Source organism: Vicia villosa, linkage group LG7 (assembly GCF_029867415.1).
Source record: "Vicia villosa cultivar HV-30 ecotype Madison, WI linkage group LG7, Vvil1.0, whole genome shotgun sequence".
Classification (NCBI taxonomy): Eukaryota; Viridiplantae; Streptophyta; class Magnoliopsida; order Fabales; family Fabaceae; genus Vicia; species Vicia villosa.
This window is the reverse complement of record NC_081186.1, coordinates 71928113-71948527: the sequence shown is the minus strand read 5'-3', so window position 1 is coordinate 71948527 and position 20415 is coordinate 71928113. Positions and strand designations below refer to the sequence as shown.

General features: G+C 30.3%; 1 protein-coding gene across 1 annotated transcript; it reads left to right on the top strand.

Annotated features, from left to right (window-relative positions):
* The first annotated feature begins 15033 nt into the window (after positions 1 to 15033).
* Positions 15034 to 16759, top strand: LOC131617418 (uncharacterized protein At5g39865-like). Its single transcript, XM_058888707.1, has one exon. The coding sequence runs from the start codon at positions 15611 to 15613 to the stop codon at positions 16490 to 16492; it is 882 nt and encodes a 293-aa protein (XP_058744690.1). The 5' UTR covers positions 15034 to 15610; the 3' UTR covers positions 16493 to 16759.
* Positions 16760 to 20415: the final 3656 nt, after the last annotated feature.

Sequence of the window (20415 nt, the reverse complement as noted above, 5' to 3'; positions counted from 1 at the left end):
GAATTGGCTATTAGTAGCAGATCTAAAAAGAAGAACAAGCGAGTAGCTTTTGTATCCAACACTGAAGATAAAGAGAATCAATTTGACTTGGATACTGATGAAGAAATTTCTAATGCTACTGTGCTTCTTGGGAGGCAATTACATAAGGTGCTAAAGAGTATGGATAGGAAATCAAGACTAAATGTCAAGAACATATCATCTGGCATCAGCAAGAACAATGAGTTTCAGAGAAAAGGAAGAACATAGGAGAAGCCAAATCAAGGTGGATGCATGTAGTGCCATGAATGTGAGGGTTTTGGTCACATTAGATCAGAATGTCCCACATACCTCAAGAAACAAAATAAGGGCTTGTTTGATGGTATTTGAGGGTGAAACTGATGATGAAACTGTTATGTATGTTACAACCTTCACTGGAAGGTATGAATATGATGAAGATCTCTCTTATGAAGAATTGATTTCTTCCTACAAAGAGCTTTGTGTCAGAAGTGAAGAGGTGTGCAAGACATGAGAAAAGTAGAAGAGAATCATAGCTCAACTACATTCTAGAAAAAAATGGTCATTTCCTATGTAACTCTTCAAAATGAGGTAACTTTATTGACCTCCAAACTTGAAAACATGATCAACCATAAGAATGTTAAACAATGGGTCTAATGTGTTAGATGAAATTCTTCAAGTTGGGGAAGGAGGTAGAACATTTACTAGTATATGGTTTAATTATCAGACTTTAAATAATAAAAGAAAAACCATTGTGACAAAACTTGTTCCTGTTGAAGTGAAGAATGAGCTCATAATGTTTGACCAAATGTTACAACATCTTGACAGACTTCAAAAAACTCAGACTAGAGCCAAGTTTTAGCCTTGGAAATGTCATTATTGTGGTAAATATGGTCACATAAAACCATTCTGCTATAGATTGTATGGTTATCCTAAACATCCAAAACACCCTAGGGCTAATCATGTGATGATTAAAAGTAGAAAGCAATGGAAACCTAAGTTTGTTGATACTAGTCTTATAGGCCCATACTTCTTTGAGAGCTTTAACCAGAGAAGATTGGTACTTTGATAGGTGATGCTCTAGACATATGATAGGGGCTCGGAAGTTGTTGGTGGGTATCAGATCTCATCCCATAGGTTCTATCAGATTTGGTGATGGATCTAAAGGTGAAATTAAAGGAGTTGGAAAATTGGTGAGTGTTGGCTCTCCTAGTCTAGAAGATGTTCTTCTTGTGAAAGGACTAACTACTAATCTTATTTGCATTATTCAATTGTGTGACCAAGGATTATTAATCAATTTCTAAAAATCAGGATATTTAGTCAAAGATGGTAAAGATACTATTTTGATGAAGGGTGTAAGGTCTAAAGACAATTGTTATCTATGGGAACCTTAAATAACTGCTTATTCTTCCACAACTTGCTGATTCTGCATCTGCACTTTGAGTTCTGCTGAATTAGGAAAAATCCAAATAGGAGTTGTCGTCAATTTTCTCTTAAGCTCTTGAAAACTCCATTCGTATTTCTTATCCCATATAAATGCCTGACCTTTCCTAGTCAATTGCGTCAACAGTAAAGCTAATTTGGAAAATCCTTCAATAAATTTCCGATAATAACGTGCTAAACCAAGAAAACTCCTAACCTCATAAACAAATTTTGGAACTTCCCACTAGGATACAACTTCAATTTTCGACGGATCAACAACAAGACACTCGCTTGAAATCACATAGCCAAGGAAACTCACTTCCTTCAACAAAAACTCACACTGAGAAAACTTATCATACAACTGTTTCTCCCTCAACACTGTTAACATAATCTTCAAATGCTCAGCATGATATTCTCCACTCTTCGAATAAATAAAAATATCATCAATAAAAACAACCACAAATTTGTTCAAATACGGATGGAAAATCCTGTTCATATACTACATGAACACACCCGACACATTAGTTACCACAAACGGCATTACCGAATACTCATAGTGATCATTCCTTGTTCTAAAAGCATACTTTTGATTATCTTCAGCCTTCACACAAATCTAGTGATACCCTAACCTCAAATCTATCTTACTGAACACACTTGCACCAACCAACTGATCCATAAAGTCATCAATCCTCGGAAGTGGATACTTATTCTTGATAGTTGTTAGAATAAGATTTGGTTTTGTAATATATCTCTGAGTTTTGATGATAACAATGAGTATGTTTGCATGAAAAATTTTGGTACTCTAATGTTTGTTGCTTTGAGCTTTTAACAAACAGGTTTTGAATATGATGAAAGGCGTGGCCAATACATCAGAAGATACAAAGTTCCGCATCTGCGCTACACAAGTTATGATGAACAGTAGAAAAACGCTTCAGAAGCCTCTGAAGTTATCACTCTGATACGAAGTCCGAAGAAACCAATATGAAGACCAAGTGTTGGAAGACTCTGAAGACGCAGGTCTAAAGACTCCGAAGACTTGAAGCTCTGAAGGTTCATGTTTCTAAAGACAAAGGGTACTGAAGACCAAGTTCTGAAGGCTCTAAAGACGTGGTTCTGAAGACTCTGAAGACCCAAAAGCTCATTTTCTTTCTTCCAACTCATGCTGTCAGCCTCTGAAGCTCAAGAAGAATAGAAGATAACATTATGTAGAACTAGGTACAAGGTACAGACGAATGTTTCGTTCCACTACTATGAAAGGAAAAACATTGCGTACTATCTTGTCTCCCACTATGTTCAAACCGCCAAACTTCTGGAAATACCAAAACTGCCCTCCAACAGATATATTATTATATTGGCTATATAAAGGGCTTGAAGACTCAAAGATAAAGCTGCTAATTCACGATCATATCCATTCTTGAAAGACTGTTCATAGCTTTATTCTCTTAAGTCTAGAATATGAAATATTGTTTACATTCAGCTTGTGTAGAAGCATTTATCTCTAAGCAAACACTTATTCAAATTGTAGTTTGATTGTTCCTCAAGAGACCTTTGGTTAGTATTCTTGGGAAGTTTAGGACTAGTGTGTCTTAAAGGGTGTTAGTCACTTGCGATTAGCTTGTGCATTGATGTTAGTCACTTGCAGTTAGCTTGTGCATTGTTTGTCAGTCACTTGCGGGTAGCTTGTGCATTGTTGTTAGTCACTTACGGGTAGCTTGTGCATTGTATTGTTACTCACTTGCGAGTAGCTTATGTAGTGTTAGTTATCGGTAGTTGGCCAATGCAATTGTCATTTGTTTGATTTTTGTGGATTAAGACCTCGATTGAGAGAGGCAAAATCACCTTGGCGGGTGGACTAGACTAGCTTGAGGGTTTCTCAAATGAACTAGTATAAACATACATTGTTCTTTCCTTCTTGCACTTTATAGTTATTATCAAGAGTAAAGAGTTTGTTCTTTAAAGAAGGGAGTTGTTTTTTATAAGAGTTTTGTTTGTTAAAAACCATATTCAAACCCCCTTTTCTAGTGTTTTTCACACCTTCAATAATAACCTTATTTAGTTGTCTATAATCCACACAAAGTCTTACCGAACATTCTTTCTTCTTTACCAATAAAACTGGTGTACCCCATGGTGACACACTCTGATAAATGAGTCTCTTCTCAAGAAGATCTTCAAGTTGATTATTCAACTCTTTCAATTCTGATTCCGACATATGATATAGAGCCATCGACACCGGACTAGTTCCAGGAATTAAATCAATTGCGAACTCCACTTCACGCTCTGGCGGTAAATCACTTATATCTTCATGAAATACCTCGAGAAAATCATGAACATTGGCTAAATCACCAATCTTTACTTTTCCACTAGCATTCAAGGTTACCAACAACATAAACATCCCAGTGCCATCATGCACTGACTCTTTCACTTGTTTAGCAGACATAAACAAGTCTACTTCATCCTCAGACTCAGGAAAAATAATTGTCTTAGCAAAAACAACTGATATAAACATGGCTGAATTGCAGCCAATTCATTCCAAGGATAACATCAAGTTGATCTAACAGAAGACACACTAAATCCATTCCGAAATTTCTACCAAAAATGCTCAACAACAATTCAAACACACAGATGAAGTAGTCATTGAACCCATAACAGGAGTATCAATAACCATACTTCCACGCATATTGGATAACTCAAGATTCAAGATCTTGTCATAATCCAAAGCAATAAAAGAATGCGTCGCTCCAGTATCAATTATAGCAATCAAAGGTGTACCATTAATGAAGCATGTACCTCAGATTAATCCATCATCAACAGTTGTCTCTGAATCTGCTAGAGCAAACACCTTCCCTCCAAATTGAGCCTTCTTTGGTTTATCACACTTAGTAATAATGTGCCCTTGCTCACCATATTTGTAGCAAGTCACACATGTACCCTTTCACTCATAAACCTTGTGGCCTGGCTTGCCACGCTTGAAACATTTTTGTTCAGCACTTGTGCACTCAGAAGCACGATGTCCTTCAACACCACACCTATAACACTTAAATGGAGTAGGAGCTCCTCCCTCACTCGACTTCTTGCCATCACTAGATTTATTCTTCCCCTTATCAGTAGGAGTCGCATACGACTTTCCTCTAAACTTCCCCTCTCCCTTCTTATCATTCAAATTATTATAGAAAGCAGATTTAGCTCTACTATCTTCATCATAAATCCTACTCTTATTAACAAAATCAAAAAATTGCCTAATCCCCTGATAACCAATGGCTTTCTTGATCTCTTGCCTCAAACCATTCACAAAATTAAGACATTTGGATCTTTCAGCATCAGTAGTGTTATAATAAGGACAATACTTAATCATCTCCTCAAACTTTCCAGCATACTCTCCCATAGTTCCATTACCTTGCTTCAATTCAAGAAATTAAATTTCCTTCTTCCCATGCACATCTTCTGGAAAATACTTCTCCAGAAATGCTTCCTTGAAAACAACCAAAGTAACCTCAGTATCATCCTCAGTAAGTCTCTGACTAGTGTTACCCCACCAGTCCTCAGCTTCCTCTTTAAGAATATGGGTGCCAAACTTCACCTTCTGCGCCTCTGAACAATTAATGATTCAAAAGATTTTTTTCAATCACTTTCAGCCATGCTTGTGCCTTCTCAGGTTCATCCTCTTGGTTATTCCCAGCATTCACATGGACTTGTTGGTTCTTCCTAATAGCTCCAACCAGCATTGCCAAAGATTTAGTGATCGCATCATCATTCCTTCCTCCAACCATTGTCTTGAGAATTTGAATAATATATTCTCGATAGAACAATAAGTAGTGATAGTGCCGCATACACATATCGAATACAACAGGAAATAAATACATTAACAACTTGGATAGGGAATAAATACATTAATAACTTGGTTAACTGACAGACTATGCTCTGATACCATTAATGTAACACTCTTCTAAATCCCGCAGAAAATATAACATAAATTAGAGTAATATGTTATGCATATCCATTCAAGGGTGTCAAACATAATTCAAAACCACAAACACTTGTCATGCTTAATAACACTTAGATATAATTCATGTTTCCCATAAACTTTAACACACGCACTTTCGCAGCGGAATCACATTCATTCGGACAAAACACATTATTGTCTCATAATAAAATTCACTTCATTCAAAAACTTTAGGCATAAAATCCAAACATCACATAATCTCATTAAAATAACAAAATAGAAGAGAATACAAAGTATCTCTCAAAACATGAATAAAACGTTCTCCAATGTTACATAACTAGAGCACGACTCACAAACCCAAAATGCTAAAATAAACAAAGGTAGCTTCTCCAGCTCCAAGAAAACTAGAAGCAACTCTAATCTTTGGTACCTGAGTGATGCCCTTATAAAACACCATTCCAACAAAAGAGTGAGAATTCACATCATTATAGGAATTATATTATAACATATAATGAATAACATACATACATAATATGAATCCACTACACTTCATATATTTTACATACATAGCATCACTCAATCATAATACTATTCTCAAGAATACACTCACAATTCACATTTTCACTAAATACATTCATTTCCACATAGTTCACACAATTCCATCTTTTCACATAACCACAATGTGACTCAATGCAAGACTCGATGTAATACTCTTGCATGTGGTACCAATCACCTATTACTTTTTTTTAGGTTTTCACATTTAAATTGGGTCTGTCCCCTATACCAATAATACAACAAAATCTCATTCCCTAAGCTTTCAAACCTCACTCTAGGTTTGAGACAAGTCACTAGCTCCCACGGAACTAACAAACGCGACCTCTTAACCAAATGATGCATGTGCAATTACAACAACCATATGCAGTTAAGATCATTCCCTAATCTTAATATTCATGCATATCTACAATAATTAATCACACTTGAATTATCACACAATTGCACATATAAGCATATATTCACAACCATTCACCTGCAATTCATAATTATTACACCATTGCTCTAAAACAACACCAAAACACACAATAAGAATACACAAAAGTCATTCCAATCCAACACTAATCATAAGCATTCATAAACCATACAAGTTTCATGTTCTTATGAAATAAGCATTTAAACCAATCCAATACTCAGTTTTAAATTTCCCAAAATCATCAGAAAATTAGCATAAAATATAAGTGACATAATATCAATTCAGTTTTCAAAAATATAATTTTTCAGTCTCAAGTCTCGCTAAGCAAGCTCTACGACCCTAAGCGCCCTCCGACTGGCCGCGTTAAGCGGCATCTGTGATTTACAGAAAAATTCTGCGATTCCATCACTGTACCAGTTGTGATTTCAGCCCCAAAACCCCATTCCCACATTGATATTTCTGCGATTTAAGGCCATATAACACATATATAACATGTATTTCACAACAACAACATCATAACATAATCCAATTCAATATATTCATGATTTATCATCAAAACCTAACATTGACCTATTATGAAACTTCATAGGTTTCACATCCTAACATACACTCACCCTCTACATATTATCATACAATCCCATAATAATGCAAATAACCTACCCTTACTTTGATTTCAAATTAATTCATCGAAGTTTCCTCTTTGTGTTCTTCCCTCTTTTCCTCTCTTTTACGTAAATATTTTTTCTCTTCTCCTTCTAATTTACTAATCCCCTTTTTACAGTAATATTAGTAACTAATACTAATTCCCAAAATCTCAAGTTAATGGGCTCATTATTCACACCCCCACTAATCCGTCACATTCCCATTTCCCACTAATTTAAGCTCATTACTACTATTTTTATTATTCTCTACAATTCCCACTTAATTAAATTAATTCTCCACTAATCGACATTATCTCCTAATGATAACTTAACCGTTCGACACTCCCACACCGACTAACCCGTCACATAGATTAATAATTCAATTATTCACAAAATCAAACAAATAATTAATTAATAAAATATAATAAAATAGATATAACTAATAATAAAAAAATTAGGGTGTTACAGTTACCCGTCTTGCTTCCTCCATCAGGTCTTATACGGATCCAAATGCTGCTATATCGGCTCGAGATGAGCGACAATCTCGATTTTTTACATATACTTTTAAGGCGGCCCATGATCGGGACCCTAGTGATAAAGTGATTAAGGATCATGGTCGGGAGGCACATGGTCGGGACCCTAGTGATGTAGCAATGCAATTTCTAACCGACGTTACCTTTTTCTTGACAAGCGGGAAAAACAGTTAAACCGAGACGCGCATGCTTAGTGGAGCTAATAAACCCCCTCCGTTGGGGGGATCTCGACCTGATGGATATGGTTTTTTACTTTGATAATATTGAGAAAGTGGAGGAAGCTCATATTGAGGTGACTCCTTCTTCTGACTAGTTAGTCTCACATGTTGGTGTTAGAAAGAAGACATGCAATTACTTAAATGATTGCTCTGTCCTTTCTACGATTATATTTTTACTTAGAGGTATGTTTTTACATGTCGAAGAATGCTAGCAAGATGTTTGACTTTTACATGAACAATTGGAAGATCTTTATAAATTGATTCCTTTTTGGTAACTCCTCGGACTTCATAGGCCTGCTCAGTCTTCTATATAATCCCTGAGCGAGACCTCATCCAATCAACGTCTCTACCTCATTGCGACTAAGTGTAAAGGGAAGATCCATAAATATTGGGTATGGAACCATTTTAGTTATCCCTTTTGAAAATCAGACCCTAGAAGAGATGTCAATGAAAAAAGATTTTGTAACCTTCTTAGAACAATTGGGTTTCAACGAAGGTAGAAGTTCCAAAAATGTGAGGTCTTCTTGAAACAATTGGGTTTCGGAGAAAATAAAAGTCTAAAAAGCTGAATTTCTAACAATTGGGTTTCAATGACTCAACTCAAAAAAGTTTTTTAATAACTTAATTAAAAAACAATGTTTAAAATTATAGTTAATGTAGTATAATAATTGACTTAAAACCATTCTCATATTTATCATATGTATATTTTGATAATAAATTATAAATAATTTTATAACTATTTTAATTTTTATTCAAAAGATATAAAATATACTAATTTTAATTAAATGATTAATAATAATTTTTTTTGGATGAGAGATAATTAAAATTAATTCAAAACAAAAAATAAAAGCAAATTGATATATCATACAATATAGAGAGTTTACTGTTTTTATTATTTCTACATTAGGAAATCTTATTATAATTGTTAATTTAATAATTCAATTTTTTTTAAAATTACTATATATTCACTCACTTTGGTCTTATCATTATCATTTATAATTAATTATCAGTTTTCCATTTCCAACCATTTCCATGCCTTTTGATTTTTCCTTCCCACATTAATCAAAATATTTATTGATTCAAACAATATTTGATGGCTTTTGAATTTTCCTCATACATTAAAATACAAACTTTTTGGATTCTAACATATTCCTATATAAATCTTAGAGAGAGCCCTAATCCCATTTCAGAGCCATTTCTATAATACAGATACAGATTGGTTTTTTTTGAAGTTCTTAAATATTTAAAGTTTTTGAATAACAGAGGTAAAACTTGATTCTTGATTATTTCTGCATTTTAGAGATCTAAGGATGCTAAGTTTTTTCTGAAAATCCTGAGTAGGTTGTCTCTCTTTTTCTCTCTGTTTCAGATTTGCCGAAGGGTTATGCTGTGGAATTCGTCGCCGCCGTTGCAACACTCTTTGTCGGTTTGTTTTCTTTTTCTTTGTCGTTACTAGATTGTTGGCCCGTGCAATGCACGGGTACCTTAGAATTGAAAATTATAATATTTGACTATTATTATTATTATTATTATTATTATTATTATTATTATTATTATTATTATTATTATTTTAATATTAATGTTAATTTAAAATAATTATATAAATATATTATTATGTTATTCTTTAAATCAAATTTAGTGTTTTTTTATTTTAATAGTTTTTTTAATGACATATTATTTTCACTAAAATATTTATTATCTAATTAAAATTGTCACTTAAATATTAATATATTCTCATATATTTTTAGCATTTCTTAAAATGATGTGGTCATCATTTAAATAAATAAATAATCTACATAAAAGAAAATATATTATTAATGGTATGTATACATAATTATGCAAATTTTAAACTATTGAGATATTATTGTCATTGAAAATTTAGTATTAGATGACAAATATGAGAAATTCAATAAAAATAATTAATTTATATATTTATATATATATATGAAAATACATGGAAAAATGGGATAGACACAAATTTTTAAACAATTTTTTTATAAGTTGACCTATAAATATAAAATATGTATATTTTGTTCTCCTACACAAAAAGAAAGAAAAAAAAATGATTAGCCACATATTTTTTAGACAAACCTTCTATAAGTTTAACTATAACTCTAAAACATGTATATTTCATTCTCATGCACAAAAAATAAAAATAAAAATCAACAATTATGAAGACACATGTCAATTAAAAATATAAAATATAAAAATAATAAAGATTTATATTTTGGGTGTGGATAATGATATACATCTATTAGAGAAAATGAATTTAAAAAAAGATGGTATGAATATATGTGAATTATTAAGAGGAAAAAAAACATCATATCACAAAAATAACAATACATCATGTAATAGAAATAGAAAGATAAGTAATACAATGTTAACTATTTAAAGTAAGAAATAGTTTTAAGAAAAACTTAAATTATAATGTAAATAAATTTCTTTCGCTTAGTTATGTTCTCAATGATTTGTGAGATCATTATATTTTTATGATTTGCTAATTTAATCTCAATCATTTGTGATATCATTGAGAAAAGATAGGACTCTAATCATTTGAGTTATTTTGGTGTTAAAAATGAAAAGAATATAAATTAATTTGATCGATTAAGAAGAGATAAGGGGAAAAAATCTTACTCGTATGATATTGTGCCAATTTTAAAAAAATGAATTTGTGAAATAGACGACCAAAGTATAAAAGTGGTGAGCAAATAATATATTTAGGATTAGTCGTAGTTATAATAATTAATAATTATTATTAGGTATTAATATCGATTTAATTTAATAATAATGGAATAAAAATTGCAGAAATATATATATATATATATATATATATATACATATATATATATATATATATATACATATATATATATATATACATATATATATATATATATATATATATATATATATATATATATATATATATATATATAAATTACTTGTGTTGATTTGTAATTACACGACAATTTACAAACAAATTTTTCCAAGCTCATATCCATTTTCAAGCTAACCACCACCATATATCCCATGGTCTCTAAATTTCTTAGAACTGTGAAATTGTTTTAGCCTACAGGTGTTTGGACATTCAACTGCCTATAAAATTCTAATTTAAAGCCAACTTCTTAAAATTAGAAGAAATAATAGTTAGATTAAAAGATAGAAAGAAATCATTTAGAAGCTGAAAGGTTGACAACAATATCATTAGATGACATATTTTAAGGAGCGGAGAAAGGATTATAGAACCTAGACTATTAAATTATCAAAACAAAATTATTCATGCATAAATGATGACTTTTTTCTTGATGTAGCTCTCACTTTTAGTGGAAAGTATTAATCATATCAGTGACCTTATTTGTCTTGCGATTACATTGTTTTCGTTTTTTATATACCAGTACTACACTTCCACATTGAATAATGAAATAATGACAACATTATTGTGGTAGCTCCAAAAATCAATTAAACTTATCTTTGATTATTAAAAGATAATTTGTAGTTATAAAAGTATGAATAACGATGAGTTAAAGAAGAGTCTCATAGTAATTATAAATTAAAGAAATTAGAGGTTAGAGATTTCTAATAGCAGAGATTAAAATATGAATTGGTTATTAAAATTTCATATTAATAAAGCTATTAGGTGAGTTGTTGAAAGATTGGTAAAGTTGTTTGTATAAATATAAAACGAAAATTATAATTATAATTATTATTATTATTATTATTATTATTATTGTTATTATTATTATTGTTATTATTATTATTTGTAAATTAAATATTTTTTATAAAAAGAATTAGAATTAGGATAATATAAATATTATATACAATAGAATAAGAAATATTGTAATTTATTCTTATTAAAAATATTAATATTATTATTTCTTCTCTAATATAAAATATTTATATAAATGACTAACGAAATATTGTTAGTGATAAAAAAATTGGTATTATATAATAATTATATCAATTTTATTATGTTTTTAAAATTTGAAATAAGATTGGATTTTTGTGAGATTGACACATAAGCTTAGATTGTTGTAAGATTGACACATAAGCTAGAGTTTGCTAGGGTTATCATCATTACTTCTTTACATTTATATTAAGTAGATTTGATTTTGGTTACAGTTTGAGTGGAACCTGGGAGATTAATTGTGTCTTCTCTGTTGACTAGAATTTGCGGTGGTGTCTTCGGTGTTGACCAGAGTTTGTTAGGTGGTTTCGTAATTGGATGAAATTGAAAAGGTTTTGGTTGGGCGTTTGGTTGGGCAATTGTTAGTAGATATTGATTTTCTGAATCATGTCTAAAAAATTTGGCTTCGATAAGGGGTAAGGATATCAAAGGTTGTTGTTATAAGTATATGATGTTTCTTAGGTTCCACATCATTGGTTGCTTTGATTTGAAAATGTTTGATTTTTTTGGAGATAACTTTTTGATCTGTTAAAATTTTTAAGATTTGAAAATGTTTGATTGTGTGTGTGAACCGTGAAGAAGCTGGGAGGAGATGACAATTAATGATGGGTTCCATAACATTACTGATAGGAATGTTCAGTTACTTTGAGGTTTGAAGATGAAGATTGTTCATGTTTTTAATACATGTATTCCATCGAAATTTTATTTTATTTTTTAATACATGTATTTCATTATTACTATTATATTTAAAATCCAAAATAATTCATCCTTAGCTTGATTGTCGTTACCATGTAGATATACCTCTTTCTTATTATATTTTTCATTTCAATTTTTATACTAATTTTATATTAAAATTTTGATTATTATTATAATTATTATCAATAATAATAATAATTATAATTATTATTAATTATAATAATTATTAATGTTTATTTTTATTATGTTCCAAAAAATCCAATTAAACAATAATTTTTTATCATTTTTTTGTGTGTCATAACAACTGTAACAATAATTTATATCTTATCTTTTTACTTAGTCTATTTCAATATTATTCTTTTCTTTATATTCAAAAATTTTTCTTTTTATTAACCATTACATAGAAAATTAGTTTTACTGACATATTTATTAACCAAGGTATAAATTTAGAGCAATAATTAAACAATTAATTAAATTTAATATTATTTTGAGAATTTGAAGTTTGTTTAACATAAAGTTTACTTCGCATCAAAAGTTAATTTTATCTTATTAAAAAATATATAAAATAATATATAATAGTTTGTATTTATAAACTTTATTTATTTGTGATATTTTTTTATAAAAAATATATGTAATATATTAACTATAACTACAAACACTATTAAAGTGTAACAACTTATATTAAAATATTAGTTTATCAAAAAAGTTTGTATTTTTTTTTAAATAAAATGTTAATTTTTATTCTAAAATTTTAATTTTTTTTAATACACAAATTTATTACTATAAAATTTGATACGGTAAAATCTGGACAATTTATATTCTCTTACTATATTTAATAAAGATCAATAAATTAATTTGATATATTTTATTATATTCAAATTTTTATCTTCAAATATCATAAGAGTCATTTTTCATTTGTGTTAGTAAATTATTTTACAGACGAATGTAGTTTGATTTTTGTTTTTGTTTTAGTGAATGAGATAATATAATTTTATTACATAAAACATATAATATTATATATTATTTATTGAATAAATTCATATTAAAACGGGTTTTAGTTTATAACTAAAATACAATTTAATATTTATGATATATTTAAATTTAATATTAGAAATATGTACATTGAAACTATACATAATTATATATCTATGCAAATTGTATTTAGAGTTAAAAGGTAGTGCACTGACAGTGTAAAATAGTTTTACACTGTCATCCAATAGGGAATCATGAATGTGCCATGTCATTTAAGTTTTTTTTAAATAAAAAAATGTTTTAATTGGATGTATGGTGGTGATTGGTTGACAGTGTAAAAATATTTTACACTGTCAGTGCATGACCCCTTTTCTCTTGTATTTATACTAAAAATTGCTATAAATATTTATTTTAGACATGAGACAATTATGATGTATGAAAAACACAAATTTCTTATGAAAAACACAAATTTGTCATTCTTTTTATTCAGTTTATTTTATTATATATTAAATAAAAGATCTATTTTATACATTTTTTACGGATTGATACTACTTAACATGCCCTAGGGACTGAGACTACTTAATTTTTTATTATTTAATTATTTGTTTCTACTAAAATAGATAATACATACGGGCTGAGACTACTTAATTTGTATATCTAATTTTATTGAATTAACACAATTTTCCTTTAAAAAATAATAAAATAATTCTACACTATACAATTAATTCATATTTGGATCACAAGCACGAACTGACATATTTTTATTTATTATTTTTAATAGTGTATTTTTTATCTATATTTTTTAATCATCACTTTAGCATAATTATTTACTATTTATAATAACGTTGCGCGACCCGCCGTCTTCCAAATAGATTTGATGTTTCGATTTCCTTTTTTGGCCAGTTTTCTCAGTATCAATACATATTTATTAAACTCTTTTATGTAATTTAAAGATTTATACTATAGTTTTAATTATTATTTAATTGCTAATACTCATATTTAATTTTATGGGAGACATTTAAAATATTAATTAATCAATTCAATTATATAAACAAGTTTACTGTTGATACAATTATTATTATAAATTGTAATAAGTTATAAATATTTTTATAAACAGGAAAAATCAATTGATGATACAATTATTTTTATAAACGGAAATAAGTTGCAAATATTTTTATAAACAGAAAAAGTCAACTATTGATATAATTATTTAACGAGTTAATTTTTTGTAAAACTTACACAAATTATTAATAAATTAGAAATACCCAAATTATTTTATAATTTAAAAAAAAATTAGTTAAGTAAATTTTTTTATGTATATTATTAATAACAATGACATTTTATCTATACAATAGTAATCTAACTATAAGTAAAATTTATAAATTATAAATGATTTTAAAATGAGATTTTTTACTTAAAAAATATTTAACCCGTGCCTCGCACGGGTCTGAGTACTAGTATATAAATGAAAAACGAATACATGACAAAATTTGGAGTCTAGTATAAGTATTTTAGTAATTTTTTATTTTTTTTATTTTTTTAAATTTATATAAAAGCTAATACATATATAAATTAAAAAACTAAAAACGTGGCAAAAATTTTAAGGAATCTAATATAAATATTTGGTAGTATTTAGTTTTTAAAATTTATAGAAGATACATAAATTATCAATCTTCAATTTATCGCTACATATTACTAGTTCATTACAAAGGCCTCTCACCTTCCCTTCCTCTTTACTAAACCTCATCAAAGCCAAAAAGATAAAAATAAGCCCAACCCCTCAACTACCTAACCACCCATCTCTCATTACCACACTAATACAATTTCACTCACCCTAATTTACAATTCCCCTCTCTCCCTCTCTAGCTTCCTCCCTCTTTCTTTGTCTCTCTTTTTCTCAAACAAAAGCTTAAAAGAGAAGAAAAAAAAGCTGAGGACATCCCCAAACATAGCACACATGCAAATTCACCACCATCCACTTTTTCATCTCTTCCCTCTTTCACCATTCACCACCATCATAACCTAAACTTTAATCTATCCAAATCTCATCCTCTCTTTCACTTCATTCATCCCTAACATTAATTCAAAATAACAAAAACAAACAAACAAACAAACCCCATTTTGCTTCCTCCTAAAAAAACCCCAAAAATCAATCCTTTCCTCATACCCATTTCTCAATTTCAATAAAAAATCCTTCCTTTCTTGAAACCCATTTCTCATTTTCCTCAAGACCCCAAAAAAGGAAGAGTAGAATCACTAATCATAACCACAATCTCAATCAGAAGATCAAAGGTAGCATTTTTATTTTCAATCTCCACCTTCAATGTGGCGACCGTGGGGAAAATCAACGGCTCGGATTCACAGCTCCTCTTCATCCTCCTTACCCTCTTCCCCATTCTCTTGTTCTTCCTTCAAAGACATTCAAACCCTTTGTCTCGACGAACCTCCTCACCAATCCTTACCCTCTTCACCAACCCCAAAATACCCCATTTTTCAACGAGTCCTACTCGCCAACTCGCTCCTCCGAACCTGGTCAACTCACCTCCACCAACACCACCACCACCGATTACCCAGAACCCGCTCTCACCCCGAACCAGAATCCGAACCAAAACCATCACCAGATCAAGAACCATCACCACCACAGAATGAAAATGAAGCACACGCGCCACCGGTACTCTATCCACCTCCATCACTCCCACCACCGATCTACTTCCCGGGAACAGAACAGCGCGTGGTCATCTACTTCACAAGCCTGCGCGTGGTGAGACCCATCTTCGAAGACTGCAAATCCGCACTCGCGATCCTACGCGCGTTCCGCGTCCACCTCGACGAACGCGACGTATCAATGGATTCCTCCTTTTTGACCGAACTGAACCGGGTAATGGGTCGAACCGGTCGACCCGTATTATCACTGCCACGTGTCTTCATCGGAGGAAAATATGTCGGTGGTGGCGAAGAGATTAGATCAATGCACGAGATTGGCGAGCTCAAGAAGCTTATGGAGGACTTGCCCGTAGTGGAACCAACGGAATGCCACGTGTGCGCGGGTCACAGGTTCGTTCTGTGCAACGTGTGTAACGGTAGCAAGAAGGTGTTTACGGATAAAGCTGGGTTTAAAATTTGTGTTGTTTGTAATGAGAATGGGCTTCTTAGGTGTCCTTCTTGTTTTTCTTTTGATTTGATTAACAATGAAAAAATTGAATGAGGAATAATTTTTTTTTCATTGATTAGGTTAATTAATTAGTTTTTTTTTTTAGTGTTTGATGTATAGGTCTAACAATGTATGATATTTTGAGTGTTTTTATTCACTCTGAAAATGGTTATATTTTTAAGACCATGTGTTAGATTAATTTGTTTTGATTTATTGAATTTTAATAATATTTTTTTGATTTATTTTTATGCATTTTAGAAGTGAAAATTTGGGGATAATGGGTTTGTTGTGGAGTCAGGAGTGATTTGGAAGGTGAAATTTGGTGGTGGAAAATGGTGTAGCAACTAGAAAATTTTATTTATGAGTATTAGTTTTAATTAAATAAATGAGCTGTACTTTTGTATAAAGTGGTGTTGGGATGCCATAGGTGGAAGCAAATGTTTGAGAAATGGCACAAAAGTCCAAATCTAAGACAGTTGTGCCTTTGCTTTGAGAAACAAGAATGCAGTTTTTTTTCAACTATGTTTGTGTCAAAGTTTTTAATTGATGATATTGGTTTACATTTTTATAGAATAGAAAAAATAATGATGAAATTGCAAGAAATCATGGATAAGTGCATGTGATGTGGTTGTAATTGTGGTTTCAAAGTTAGAAAGACTCCCAAAACCTTAATTGCAATGAAAATCTATCATTGAATTTCTTCTTCTTTGGGCTGTATGGTTAAAATAGTCTTTCATTGAATTTGTTGGGGCCCTATGGTTAAAATATTTAGAAATCGAGATTAAAAATCGAGATTAAAATAGTCTTTCATTGAATTTGTTCGGGCCTTATGGTTAAAATATTTAGAAATCGAGATTAAAAATCGAGATTAAGAGTGATTTATATGCAACATTGATATTAAGAGTGATTTATATACAATAGTTTTACAATAGACTATTTTAACTATAAGGCCTTAGAGTTTAGGTGGACAAGTGAGTGTCTTCTAGAAAGGTGTGTTGTTTAAAAAAAAGTTTTGTAAAATAAGAATGCTCCCCGCTCAACTCTTCCCCGCTCGACTCTTCCTTGATTATAGCGCTAACAGAAATGACGTAGATTCTAGGTCAATATGTTGTAGTTTATAAAATTTTAAAGTATTCATTGTGTCTCTTATACACAACACTCATTTACATCAACTCACACTGTCTCTTAGTTTCGACTGAGGGACACCATATCCCTTATATATAACACTCTTACAAATTAACTCAAACTTGAGGTATACCATAACAAAATTGATCTGAACTCGCTGGCTCACAAATTTTGATTGAAATGCTCTTAATGTATCCCATTTTATCATAAAATGATTGAGTCCCCTTATGAAACTAATAATATTGACAAATGAATACGAACACATAACTTCATTGGATATGTTTTTTCTACATGGAAGTACTACCAAGTAATAACCATATTATCTATTAGAGAAATAATGGTACCTAATGTAACCCAATGATTCAATTGATTGATGAATAAAACATGTTCCCTCCTTTCTCTTTCAAATATCAAATTTTGTCATTTTCCATTTGGGTGAGGAGTGAAGAGGACAATTTAATAACTTTTTTTTCACTTAGCGTCATCCATAGAAATAAACTTTGGAATGAAGATAAACTAAATTGCATGATTAGTATCTTTTACACAACTCATAATTTTCATTATAATTGGACCTTGTCATGAAAGAAAAGAATTAGCCATCATGTTCCATTGACACGTTCATTTATATTATTATTATTATTATTATTATTATTATTATTATTATTATTATTATTATTATTATTATTATTATTATTATCATCATCATCTGTTAATTAAAAAATTGTTGAATTTCAAACAAGTTCATTCATGGGTTAGAAAACGAAACTGTGAGTTTAGCCCGTTGTATTGCTCTCTATTTCATCTTATTTTCTTTCATTCTTTTTTTCCTCTTTAAGACTCACAAAAAGATACATTACCAAGTAAAAGTCCAAATTTCTGAAATTCACATAGTCTATATGGTTTAACTGGCTAAAACCAGTCAATATATTGACTAAAAGTCACCACTATGTTTGGTAGTAACAAACGAATGTCTAAATATGAGTTTACTCTCTGTATAATTTATTACGGTTTATTAGACAACATTGTATAATTTTATTGAACTACTATATGTAATGTTACTAGGGGACTAAAATCAATAAAATTTAAATTTATAAGAGCACCTCTAATACTTTATATTTGAATTATTTTGGGAGTTCTATTATAAGACTTTGAACAGTTCAATTAATTTAATTTTAAATGATGTAATTATAAAAATTTTATATTACATTTCACAACTTTACCTCACATATTAATAATTTATTTATATTAAATTTTACTATAATTTAAAATATTAATTTAAGTAATTTTAACTAATATTAATTTAAGTAATTTTAATTAATATTAATATGAAATAAAATTAATAACGGTTGAGTTTACTAATTGCTATTTTAATAACTATTAGTTTAACTAACAACTACTCTTAATAAGAGCTAGTTTAAATAATAATTATTTTTAATAATAGTTAATTTGAATAATGACCCGTTTGAATATGAGGTACATTTTTATAACATCTAGTTTGAATAGTGACTATTTCGAATAACGAACCTTTTAGTATTATAATAGGTGGCAAAATCTCTAAGAGATTTAACACTATTGTGTGCCAAATGTTGAATTCGTACGCAAGATCTTTGGTTAAGTTAGAAGAGACTCTCTTTATTTCATCCAAGTGCTCTTGGGTTGACTAATGACAACTTTGAATAATAGATAATTTGACAATCAGGAAAAAAAAAACTTTATTATGAATTAAAGTGGTACTAATTAAGGGTGGTAAAACGAATTCGGCCCGCTGAACATATTTGTTTTACCTTCATTTTTACGGGACAAACCAAGATTTTGGCTTGCACCCTCAACTATGCATGCCCCACTCCTCTATGTTTTTTTGCAGACTTTTGAGGGTGCAGACATTAACAAGAATATTTTGCAAATTTTAACCTTTAGGGGTGCAAGGCCCGCATGTTTGCTCCACCCTCATTTTTTTTTCGCGGAATGAGTCAAAGTTTTAGTACCCGCACCCTTAAATACGTCATTCTATTTTTTACAAGCTTTTGTGGGCGGGCTTAATTGGGACCATAGCCATTTGTCATGTCTAGTACTAATGACTATATTATTTGAGAGTTAATTCATAATATTAATTCCATTCATACTAGTTTATCTCAAGTAAAATCCATATGTTTTTTTTAGCTTATTACAATATTTTTTTTATGAAATTGAAGTTGACTTGAATTCATTTTAGATGTGTTTGACATGATGACTTATTGCCTTATTGCTCCATCTTTTCTTTCTTTAATATGTTTTCTTTTACCTTAAATTTTGCTGGCTTTTCCATGTTTGCTAGTATGTTTCATGCACGAGTTTAGACAATGTTTCAATTGCATTTGCCTTTGCTTTACCCTTTGTCTTTTCCATCTTTTATCCCATGGATGCTCTAGTGGAGATGAAGGGTGTCCACTGGATGTCATCGTGAGCAGTACGACCGAGGTATACACGATATGGCCTAACTTTCTGATTCCTCCTCTAGAGGACATATCGTACAGCCCTGGGCATGACATCAATGTAAGCGAGATCAGGATCATAGTCGTGGATGCAGTGGAAATAAGAGATAATCCAGCTCTGAAACACAAATACGATATATGTTAAAAAGAAATATGATATAATTAAATTTGATATAATTAAAATGAAATGTACCGTAAGGAGTGTGCAAGAGCTAGTCAATTGTCTGGTTCTCTAGTTGCAGACTTCATTCAGCTTCTGGTATAGGTATACCAGAATGGTGCCCCCTCATTTCCACTCGTGAACTGTAGTCAGATTAATAAAGTATCAGAGATATGTCATGTTCACGTAGGTTGCACTTTTGTCCACAAAGAGTGCAGTGC